The sequence below is a fragment of the Siniperca chuatsi genome, linkage group LG22 (assembly GCF_020085105.1).
Source record: "Siniperca chuatsi isolate FFG_IHB_CAS linkage group LG22, ASM2008510v1, whole genome shotgun sequence".
Lineage (NCBI taxonomy): Eukaryota > Metazoa > Chordata > Actinopteri > Centrarchiformes > Sinipercidae > Siniperca > Siniperca chuatsi.
The window spans coordinates 13,468,296-13,481,058 of record NC_058063.1 but is presented as its reverse complement, the minus strand read 5'-3'; the positions used below and the strand labels follow the sequence as shown (position 1 = coordinate 13,481,058).

The 12,763-nt window shown below is 39.8% G+C and overlaps 1 protein-coding gene across 5 annotated transcripts in view; it reads left to right on the top strand.

Moving 5' to 3' along the window:
- The window catches only part of LOC122870484 (NACHT and WD repeat domain-containing protein 2), a 48,157-nt gene extending 40,467 nt beyond the window's left edge, over positions 1 to 7,690 (top strand). For all 5 annotated transcript variants that reach the window (XM_044184699.1, XM_044184698.1, XM_044184695.1 and 2 more), the window contains one exon: positions 948 to 7,690. In XM_044184699.1, coding sequence (XP_044040634.1) covers positions 948 to 4,844 — 3,897 coding nt within the window. In that variant the 3' untranslated portion in view covers positions 4,845 to 7,690. The remainder of the gene's footprint in view (positions 1 to 947) is intronic.
- Positions 7,691 to 12,763: the final 5,073 nt, after the last annotated feature.

The following is a 12,763-nucleotide window of genomic DNA, read 5'->3' as shown; positions in this document are numbered from 1 at the left end:
TACCTGTATTCAGTGTAAAAATATGTAACACGTGACATATTATAGTCACATTTTAGTTTACTTTAACTACAGTTGAGATTTATAAAATGCAACTATCTAATAAAATCAGGCTGACAAAACGATTGTATGTGCTTTTGCACAAATGTATAGTCTTTAATATTCACAGAGTTACATAACTTCAGTCACATACACACAATAAACATTTAAAATTGTAAATACTCAGACAGATAATGTGTCTCTCTTTTTCTCTCCCCCTCTCTCACACACACAAACACATAGCTAAATGTGGAGTTGGCGTCATCACTGTTGCCCTAAAAGTGTCAAATAACGTCTTTATGTCTCCCAAAATCTAAGCTGGGCCATTTCATGAATTCATGAATTAAATTATTATAACAACAAAGCCTCAAAATTGCAGTAGTGCTCATCATAGAATGTTTCTCGTGAAGAAAGAAATTATTCATATATGACTTATATCTATGTATTAATACCGTTGAGAATGTAAGGACATTAAAAATGAACAGTACTGAGTTTTATACATTTTTCTGTCTAATAAAAGTTAGAAATTTATTGTAGTGTACTGTCATGAGATAAAAATGTATTAAACCTCTCCTCCTTGCTGTGCTAATGAGCCCTGCCTCATACTGTTAGAATAACAATTAATTAGATCCCTTTGCCTTCACTCTAGAGCTTTGATTATTCTAGTTGTTTGACTGTGTTTCTCTGACCAGACCAAGCAGAATATAAAAAGTACATTTTACTCACAGTAAATACAAACAAATGTTTGAAAATGTTCTCCTTAAGATTTTTATCTTATAGATTTGTTAGGATTTTTTTATTTAATTCACAGTTCATAGCCCTATGAAACTATCGTATGTGCTATACAAATATGGAATATTTAAAGAACCCTTCTATTAAAATACATGTACTCTATATATTCTCTTTTTCAGGCCTACACATGGCTGCAGAAAGAGATGGGCCCTGAAACCGACCCAGTGGTCATTGTCCGTTTTATTGGCTCCAGCCAGCTCTCCACAGACCTACGCACCCTCCTTCAGAGCATTTGTGAACAGATTGCACTAAACTACCGCTGCCTGATTCACTTTTTGCCTAACAAGATCCAAGAGATGAGGGAGCTTCTGATCAACCTTCTAGGGGAATCTTCATATCACAGGCCCTTGGTAATTGTCTTGGATGCCCTGGAGCAGCTCTCAGATGGCGATGATGTTCGCAAGCTGTGGTGGCTCCCCATACACCTGCCTCGGACAGTCCGCATTGTAGTCTCAACGTTGCCCAATAAACATGGCATTCTGCAGAAGCTTCGACACCTCATCCATGATGAGGGGTATTATGTGGAATTAATCCAGAGGGACCGCAAGGTCTGCAGCCAAACATTAAAACAGCAGTTGCTGGGGGTGAAGAGAAAGGTCACCTCGGGCCAACAGATCTATGTCAATGAGGCACTTTCCAAGTGTACATTGCCAATGTTTGTCAATCTCATCTACAGAGAAGTAGTTCACTGGAGGTCTCACAAAGATGTGGATGACAGGTCCCTGTGCTCCACAGTGCATGAAAGCATAGAACAGCTCTTCTACTCAGTGGAGAACAAGTTGGGCCAACGATTTGTCTTCAGAGCATTAGGGTATATCACCATGGCCAAGGCTGGGCTAACTGAGGTCGAGCTGGAAGATATTCTGTCCCTTGATAATATAGTTCTTGGTGATGTCATTGTGGCAACTTACCTCAAAAACCCCTTGAGGATCTCTTATGATTTGGTTGCAAGGCTCAAAGAGGAGCTGGATGGTTATCTGGTGGAACGTCAGGTACGTAACGTCACCTTGATGGTTTGGGCCAACAGACACCTGCATCTCATTGCCCAGAAGCTGTATCTTAGCAATGAGGAGGACGTCCATCAAATGCACAGCCTCCTAGCTGAGTACTTCCTGGGGGCATGGTCAGGAGGCAGGAAGAAGATCTTCACTTACGATAACAACCATTTCACTTCCTTGAATATATCTCATCACAAAAACCCCCACCAACAGCAGTCCCATGAAAAAACGTCCTCTGACAAGTACTCATATGACAGGCAGACTCCCGAGCAGCCTTGGGTGTTCCAGTGCAACCTTTTGGAGCCTGACATTTTCTTTGTCAACCACAGGAAGATGACAGAGCTGGTGTACCACCTTACCAGGAGTGGGCGCACTGATGACCTCATGTTCGGTGTCATCATGAACTTCAGCTGGCTGTACACAATGATTAAGATTGGCCAGTTTGAAAAGGCTTTAACAGACATTGACCTAGCTTACAGCTACACCCAAGAAAAAGAACTGAAGTTCCTGGCCACCACTCTCCGTAGCATCAAGGTAAAAGTGCTGAAGAACCCAGCATCGCTGTCTGCAGAACTGCAGCAAAGGCTTCTGCCAGTTGTCACCTCCCTACCCAAGCTCAGACACCTCCTCCTGGAGTGTGACAAAGATGGCCCGAAGTACTGCTCAATTGTGCCTCTCCACTCCTCTATGGATGTCACCTACAGTCCAGAGAGGCTTCCTCTGTGCTCCAGCTACATGCAGATTGTGGAGATCTTGCCCACTCTAGCGCCAAACATAGTCCTGGTAGCCCTGGAAGATGGGTCTGTAAGCACCTGGGATGTAGAGAGCAGACAACTTCTAAGACAGATCGACACAGCCAGATCTGTTGTGCTGGGAATCAGGCTAACCACTGATGAAAAGTATCTGGTCGTGGCCACAACCAAAAATACGCTGCTTATCTATGATAATCACAAGTCCTGCCTTTTATCTGAGGTTGAAATAAAGGGGTCTAAGCATGGTGGTGTCACTGGTGGGGTGGCCTTCATCAATGGTTTTACTTTGTCCACCCATCATGCTTTGGCTTGGCTTGAGGCTAGTAAAGACGTCAACGTTATTGACCTACTCTATGGTTGGCCCCTCTACCAGTTCCATTGCTGGTATGAGGTGACTTGTGTCCAGTGCTCTCCAGATGGAATGTATGCCTTCTGTGGCCAGTACCTCAACACTGCATCCATCTTTCATCTGGGAAACGGGGACAAGTTGGCCACTGTGACCTCTGAGTTTTCTGGGGGATTCGTGAAGTCCATTCTAGTTCTAGACACCCTTAACCAAATGGTGATGATTGACAATGAGGGCAGTTTGTCGGTATGGAACACCAAAGAGATCACCAACCCACGGCTGATGGAGGATTATGATTGTAGAGGGGATGATAGTGAAGTGGTCGGCATTGAGTTATCTGAAGATCAGCGCTCCATTCTCCTTTGCAAGGCCAGAAGTATCGAGGTTTTGGACACAAAAGTATGGAAAATGGTTGAGAAGTTCAAAGCCAAACGTACTGAACGCTTTGTGGCTGCTGTTCTTTCCAAGAATGGACAAAGCATTGTGGCCTCCATGGAGAACACCTCCTCCATCTTTGTCTGGAGGAGGGACAGTGGACAGTGCATGGCTAGCCTGATTGAGATCTCAGGGGCTATCGTCAAACTCATTAAATCAGTCCACCACAACCTGCTCCTTTCTGTTGCCAGCAGTGGAGTCCTGTCTGTTTGGGACATTGATATCATCACCGCCATGTCCAATATTGACAAAACAGGCAAGAAGATCCAGATCTTGCAGCTGTCTGGCAGAGAGGATTATGTGTTTACCATGGACGGTTCAGAAGCTGTCCACAAGTGGAACTTCAGCACTGGCTTTATTGAGACAGTCTTTAAGCACGAGGGCATAGTGGAGAACTGTGTCCTAACCTCCTCAGGTGATCTCATGGTGACTTCAGATGACAAGTCTAGTCAGTACATCTGGCAAACTAACACTGGAGAAAACATCTTCCGCATCAATGGACAGAGAATATCACAGCTGCTAATCACCCACAACGACCAGTTTGTGGTGTCCCTCTGTGAGCAGAACGCTTCAAGAGTCTGGAGGCTCGCAACTGGGCACAAAGTGTGCAACATTTTAGTCACCCTCCAGAGTGCACTGATCACCACAGCAAACACTTTCCTTGTGGGAACCTCCAAAAACAAGCTCCTCGCTGTCAGCCTGTGGTCGGGCAGCGTATCCAAGAAGTTTGTCTGTGATGATGGTATTAGCATCATCAACTTCAAGCTCATTCCTGACTGCCCTGACTGTGTGGTGTTCATCACATCCACAGAGACCGTCTTCATCTGGAGTGTGGCAGATGAGTCAGTGTGCAGGCGAGTCCAGCTGCCAACCAACTTCCTCAAAAATCTAGAGGACTTCCAGATCTCACCCAATGGGAAACTAGGAATTGTTTCCAAAGGTGATGAGAATATTAACGTCCTGGATCTTCACAGCGGGAAGCTGAGACTTGTCCATGCTGCTGGTATAATTTGGCGTCAGAAATTATCAAGAGATGGACGTTATCTAGTGTATATCTGTTTCCGGAACTGTGATGAAGACGATGAAGCTGGTGTTGTGTCCAATCTGATTGTGATGCGCCTTGCTGATGGTAAGAGCATCGGCACATGTTCCCTATACAAGACTCCCACCTTCCTGTCTCTCTCCCAGCGAGCACTAAACATCATCATTGGCTTTGAGGATGGCAGCATTGGCACATACACAGTAGTGGATCGCGTGGATGCTGCCCTCAAGATAAAGATAGCCACCTCCAACAGCCGACAGATTGTCAACAATGCCTCGCAGAAGGTGCGCCCCAAATGTGGCAACCATTCCTTTAAGACCGTAGCCGACTGCATTTGGAGGGAGTCAACAGAGGTCTTCTCCAGGGACAGCCCTATCAACGTGTCAGACTCTGGTGAAGGTGAGTCGACCACGCCTACAAAAAAGACTGAACTGCTGCAGTGATAGGTGGAGAAGCAGGTGGAGTTAGGAGAGGCAGGTGGAGATAGGTGATGAAGTTTAGAATCTCTGGGGTTGCAGTTGATTCTTGTTTACAGCCACGTGATTCAGCTGCAGATGTCAGCCCTCTGGGTAGTTAATGGGCCGACCATTTTAACGCTGCACTCAAATTATGTATTACTTTCTTCCAACTTATGATACAGTGTCTCTTTGTTTTACACACGAAGACTGTTAGAAAAATACCATGTTTTTGAAAAGAAGAAAAATGTAAATTCTGTGAGGTGAGGTATTAGTTTGCCATTATGTGTCCTTTTGCATTTGAAGAACAAAGTTATTATTCAAATGTCTTGGTCAAACATTTTCAAAGCCATTCCAGTGATCTTAGCCACTTTCATTGTACACTATCTTTATTTACATTGTGCACATTAAGCCATAATGTTGTTCTTAAAAAAAAGAGTGTATTTATGTTTGTATCAACATCAGTCGGTACTGTACAAAAAGGAAGAACTATGAACATATGTACATATCCCTTTTTGGCTGCTGCAATTTGTGCAACTCCTTAAAAATGTTATGTTGTGCTTAATGCAATCAAAGTGAGTGCCTGGAATTTAAAATGTTCTTTATGTGCAGATTACAAGATTTATGAAAATACAGGGAATTTGTAAACACAGTATACACACAGTTACATAATACTTGCATTGATGTTAAATCTTAACGATCAATGTAGTGAAATCCAGTCAACAACGAGAGGTTGATGGCATTGCTCTGTGTTGTAATGATAGTTGTAGACATTTCTTGGAACAGTTTACGTAAATTTGATGTGAATTTACCTGCAGTTCCATCAATTTGTGTGCTGTTTGTGTTAAGGGAAACACCACTATTGAGCATACAGTGTAGCATAGCACCATACACATTCACGCCTTAACCAGTGTACTTGCTTTAGGTTTAATGAAGTTTGTTTAAACGTTCCAGTAGAAAAGGACAGAGTGATTAACCCAATGTTTCACAGAAACAATGGGGCCATGTGAATATATTTAGAGGTTTAGACAATAGGTGGAAGCACTTTATGAGTGGTTTGTGAAAAATTATTAGATTTATTCATATGAATTGTATAAATTGTTTAAAGTGATCTAGAGTTGTCTTAAAATAGGTATTGGATTTGCCTACAAAAATACACAAGGCCATCCAGGTACTTGCAGGCTACAGCTAACTCATTTGAAATTCTTCAGTCTCTCTATATATGCCTGGTATCAATACAAAATAAAGATACCGTCATCTTAACCACTGACAGCAGAGATGGGGAATTTGGGAATATATGGTTTATATATGGGCTCTATAAGATTTTGAGCTTGTGAAATGATGTTTAGAAATAATTTCAAAACCTTTGGTTGTATACTGGCTTTTGTAAAGCTGTGAAAAAACGATGCATGGAAAATTCAAGATTGTGAATGTGTGGGAAAGAAATGAAAAAAAATAATAAAAAGTGCGCACAAATATAAACAGTGAGTTTACACAAAAAAGATTACTTCTGTGAACATCACAGTACAGGTTCAAAGCAGAAAACTGTTTGACACTGAAATTACAGATTAACCCACATTTAAATTACAAGTATGAATTGCTTTTACCACCAAAATCATTGCCAAACTTTACAATTTACATTTACGTTTTTACACTTACTTGTACTTTCTGCTTTGAATCTGTACTCAGATGTTCACAAAAGCAGTTCTTTTTTCTGAGTCTTTGAGTTGCCTCACTGTTGATATTATTTTTGCACCGACACATTCAATTGAAATTCTCATGCAGCAATTGAATTTCTCATGCAGCATTTTGGTTCACAAGGCTAATATACAACCACAGGTTTTGAAATTCTTTCATAATCTTATTTCACAAGCTCTTAATATTTATGACCCTTATGTGAGCCCATAGAAATCTGACTCTGGTAAAATAATGTCAGGCTGAAATAATAGCTGTTAAGATCTGGTTTGCTGACAATCTAAAAGAATATAAGTGTTATTTATGAGTTATTCTGTGAGGTTGTACCTCGCAGGTACCGTGATCGCTTTTTTAAGCATGTCTGTAATAACCCAAAATGCTATTTTGAGCTCTGACAAGACCAATCATCTGCCAGGCACGATTGAAAACCACACACTTTGACATATACTTTTTAAGGGCTATTCCATCTTATTGTATGTTTACTAGTTTTGAACTGTTGAGATAACGGCCCTTGGATAATTTCAACCCGGGTAGCAGCATCAAGCTTTAAAATACTTTCCCTACAGCTACAAGAATTGAATTGAAAAAAGTGTATATCATGTAATTGCCAAAGTCCCAATTATAGTTTGTGTTTCATTATGTTGACTGTCTCATTTGTTTTTTTAGGCTTGTACTGTAATTATATTGTTACCAAATTGTTTCAGTGTTCTACTGTGATTATGTTTATGATAGAGAAAATGTGCTATCTTTGCTAAAAAGTTTAAAAAGAGTCCTCTTATAAAATATATTGGAATGCCAGTTTAAGAGTATATTTGAATGTGCCCATATGGAAGCCAGTAAATGGTATTATTATATGTTAAGTAACTTGAATGACTTTTAATAACTTACATGTTTGCAACTTATAGTTGACATACTGGTATAATGAATGTTTCTATGGTATTCTTTGTATTGTCAGGACTGACTTAACTGTTTAGAGATTTATATTTTCATAAATGTTGTACTTACATTTTGTTACAGAGTTGTTTAACCGGAATTCAAACAGAAAAGAAACTTATGTCTGAAGCAATATGAAGCTAGTGTGTATGCATTGTTTGTATGAAACATTTTAATGTAATAAAATGGTTCACTTTTTGCCTCCACTGCACCTCCTCTGGATTTTCGCTGTAATTAGAGGTTGCTACAAGACATTGCAATCATGTTTCTGCTTTTAGACATGAAAGTGTTTTATTTACAGCCTTTGATCTCAGAGAAGACAATGACTGATGTGAATAAACTCTCTTCTAATTAGCTAAAATTAGCCCAGTGCTGACTTACCGGTAGCTACAAGTCGCAAAGCATCCTGTGAAACAGGTAATTCATGTTTTTAATTTTTTTTTTGTTACCTAGGATCAGAAAACACTAACAGTGCTTACAGTTTCTCTCTCTCACACACACACACACACACACACACACACACACACACACAGAACAGAGCTGTAAAATGATTTGATTGGCCAGTAATTGCTCATCTGCGCTTGATGCTGAATGCCAGACAAGCGTGGTGAATATTTCTCCAACACTGGCTGGCATTGTCATTATAATTAAGTGATGCATGTGCAGTGCACCTGTACAGTGCCCTGCGCCAAACATACACACACACACACACACACACACATAAACTTGCAAGGCAAACACATCCAGGATCAAGCTGTGATTGGCCAATAAAAGCCTGTTGCTTTGGGCTACCATTTTAATTTCCCAGTGGTGTCACTCTAAGCCAATTTGTGTGTACGAGTGTGTCCTGTCTCCACGGCAACATCAGGTCCACAGCGGTGACGGGCTTGGTCACGCCTCTCATTGTAATGATGGTGAGCTCATGTCTGTTGGCTATTGGTGCTGCTTCCAGTCCTTATGACAACAAGGGCTTGACTATCACTAGCACATTCCACCTGCAGCGCCACACAGGCATATAATTACACCACTTGTTTGCTGAACAGGAGCTCTTCACAGGTCATACAGTGTGTTTCTGTGTGTGTGTGTGTGTGTGTGTGTGTGTGTGTGTCCTACAGTAGGTACAGTATGACATTGCCTCTTATTTATCGTAAAATAGCCTCTTCATTGTCAGCAGCATTTACTCTATAAGCCAGGGCCCTCCTTTTGTCATCCTTGTATTTTTTCAACTGTAACCTGTATTTTCAGCAGTGGGGAACTCTATGAGTCACCCATATTTCTCTCCCTCCCCTTCCTACTCTCTGGCAGGCCAGATAAACCAGCCACGACTAAACACTTTAACCTTACTGGCAGCTGAAATTTAAGTAGAAGCAAAACCCTGCACAGTATAAGGTAAAAAAAAAAAAAAAAAAAAAAAGACCTCCAAATTCTCCTGCTTGAGTAGCCCGTGTTTGACTAACTAAAAGCCTTTTACCAAATATAGGGTGTTTGCACAAGGAAATCACACCAATTTTAGCCGCTCAAAGACAAAGTGTACATGTTACAAAGTGCCTGTGAGTCTGTGAGGTGAGTTATAACAAATCCAGTCACTGGAACACAACAGCTAATGATTTCATCCCTTTTTTTTACATCCCCACTGCCTCAACACTAGACCCCGGTTTGGAAAGATAACTACCAACAAGCCCTGACCTAATTCCTCTGAAGCATACTGGGAGGAGAGCCACTGATATGGGAAGGCTTCCTACTCTGACTCTGTTGCTCTATTTCGACTTCAGGTGAACAGTAGGAAATGGGGGATATTACAAGAGCTGTTTGGCTGTGATAGGTTAAAGAGATTAGAGCGTCCACTCTGCACTGCTGCGTTTGTTTTAGTTTTTTATCTGAACGCACAGGACAGAGGAAGACATTAAACATGATGAGGTGTAACAGACCATAGCCATTATAGTTAAAAGCTCCTGCACAAAATGTTTAATCCAGTGTATTAGCCATAGACTTAAGTTGTTGTTGGAATGAATAACTACAATGAATTCAAATCTTGAGTATTAGTAGGTGCTTATATTTCTCTTTTGATATTAGACAATGAGACAATTCTAAAAGACACCAGTCTAGCAGTAGCCAAATTCCATTTACTTTTTTCCCGACAGGTATGTCACTGCTGAAGCCCAGTCATAGCTTTTTCATTAAAATGACAAAGGTGATGAACATTAAGATTTCATCTGAGGTCATGCACACCCAAAATAAAGATTCAAACTATTAGTTGTATTAGTCGGAGAAAAGATCAAAACGACAAAGTCAATGTTTCTCCAAATCCCTGAATATCTTTTTTTTTAGTTGTAAACCTTTTTTTAGCAAGTTCAAAGTATGCTCTTGAGCTTTAACAGCAGTTGAGAAAACAATCTAACCACAAGGTCCATTTAGTAGCTGTTCTGGAGCTTTCAGTCGAACGTTGAGCCGCAACTTTCAAGCCAACATAGATGAGAACCTCCTTAAAGTTCCCCAACATTTTAATATCTACAATTCCATGACAATTGTGCAAACTCCATCTGCTGATGAAGATCATGTGATACAACTGAAAGCTACTAAATGGATGTTGCAGTGTCTGATGTAATGAACAGCTGCAGAAAACAGTTTGTGTAATTAGTTTTAACCTGCTTGGAGAACAAGAACTGCACCAGATCAAATATACAGTGAACCTGTGTGTGATTGGGTCAACTTCTAGTCATTCATTTTATTGATAATATGCAAACTGAATCATATTTTACTTTTTAGGATGGTTTAAAAATACATTGGTCATTGCTTTGACTAAAGACAATGAATAACATCAAAAGGGCTAAGACAAGAAGAGGAGAAGTGAATTAGCCTTCAACACTGCTGCCTCTTTCCCTTTTTAAATGAATAGTTTGACATTTTGGGAAATATGCTTCTTCACTTTCTTGCCAAGAGTTAGATCGATACCTCTCTTATGCCTGTACGGTAAAATATGAAGCTGCAGCCAGTAGACGGTTAGCTTAGGTTAGCATAAAAACTGGAAGCAGGGGTAAACAGCTAGCCTGGCTCTGTCCTACTACAGTAGCCCCCCCTAAAGCTCACTAACTCATTATATCCATTAAAAAAAAACGAAGTGTGAACACAGCAACTTGTTTGACAATTAGCTTAGCTTAGCATAAAAATTGCAAACAGGGGGAAACAACTAGCCTGGCTCTGTCCAAAGGTGAAAAAAAATCTGGCTATCATTACTTTTAAAGCTCACTATTTAACATGTTATATCTCTTTGTTTAATCTGTACAAACCGTAAAAAAGTGTAAAAGCAACAAGTTGTGGTTTTACGGGAGGTTATGTGTTTCTTGTGACCATCTTTATGCTAAGCTAACAGTCTCCTGGCTGTTCATATTTAACAGACAGATATGAGAGTGGCATCGATTTTCTTATTTCACTTACTCTGCAGGAAAGCGAATGAGCATATTTCCAAAAATATTTTATTATCTATTGATATGGCCTTTTATTATAACTTTAGGCAGCTCTTTCCTCTGTGTCAAAGTTTCACTTTGGTTCTTTCACAGGAGCTTTGTTGCAAGAAGAAAAAAAATGTAAAAATAAATAAATAAATAAGGAAGAAGCAGCAGAGAGAAAACAGAGATGGAAAGCATTTATGTGGCTCCACTGGCCGTATCTTTCAAAATGTCTAGAAGGGCTCTATTTCACATCTGACGTGTCACATTGTTGTCATGTTTTGTGTCTTTGCCAGAATGTAAGCCGCCATCCTGTCAACCACAGCCAGAGCGGAAAAACATATCCAGTGTTTTTCAATGATATTCTGAGTATTTTCTCTTCCAAAAGCCTGAAAATGCTCAAAACAATGTAACACACATACACACGCTCACATTTATGCATACACCTATTGCAGTCAGATAAGTTATTCCTCTTATTTTGAAGGTGAATGCCACTTAATTAATGTAATTTTAACTATAAAGAACAACCAGAACAAGATAACGTCAAAAACTACCTGTGTGTAGCACTCTTTAACCCACTTACTCCTGCATTTATGTTATCATTTGTAACATCTTCATGAGGCAGCACCAAATACATTTCTAATGCTGGATATGATTTCTGTGTTTGACCCTTCCAAAGATAAACTTACTTGCCTGTGCATCTGTAAACACTCAAACCGGTTTTTCAGTTTTGTATTATCCTCAGAGAAGGAAATCATACAAACAGTCCCCTCTACTGCAAAACCATACACATACATTTGTTCATTTCATGTCCTCTACAGAGTGTCACTGAAGTGGGAAAAAGTTTTTTGCTTATAATACAGATTAACAAATCGAACATGTTCTTAAATCATGTCATTTTATTGATACTCAATGTTTGTTCAAGAGCACTTTTGACTGATAATTACTGAAAACAGGTTAAAAGTGCGTTACATTACAGTGTGTAATAATTCATACAGTGGAATTATTCCCTTCATTTGCCAAAACATACCCTTTTATTAAATAACAATAACTTTTTTGTACATGCTTTCAGTGTAAATGTTGGATCAGACTCACACTCAGAGACTTATTGTATCTCTCTTTTTATTTTTTCTTTCCTTTTCTGGGCTGGAGCCAAGTTTTGTTAAGTGGGTAGCAAATGTTAAGGAGTGATTCCACTCTAATCGCATCTAAGTCATATGATCAACCTAGAAACTGTGAAAAGGCATTTCTGGTTAAGCTGAGTCAAGCTAGACACAGGTCGCCAGGTCAAGACAGGAAGTCAGGTACATTAAAGCCTCGTACTGTAAATATTAATGTGGGTAAATTATGAGTGCAGATGGTAATTATTATTAGGCAGACATTCACCACCAAAAAGTGTGCTGCTTGTTAAGAAACGCTATTGTCATTTAACCTTCATTAGTTTGAAACTGTATCATGGTTATAGAGTGGTTCCAAACCTTTTTTGTTTGTGATCTTTTTAAATGAAGCGAGTTGTGTGGACGTGATTTCTGAGCGGTTCAACTAAAGTGTGATTTTTGTCTCAAATTGCTGCATTTGAAGCTTGTTCAGAGGCTTTAAGATGTAATAGTATCAAGTATTTCACAAAAACATGCAAAAAAAAACTTACATAAGTCAAACAATGTTTTTTTCTGTATTATCCCTTTAATCATCTTGTGACCCCTCAGATTCATCTTAGGACCCTCTGCAGGGTCCTGACCAAAAGGTTGGGAACCACTGTGCTAATATGAATTTACATCAAAAAGGTATATAAAATCCATTCGTCAAAGACAAAGGTACACATCTAGTTAGGAT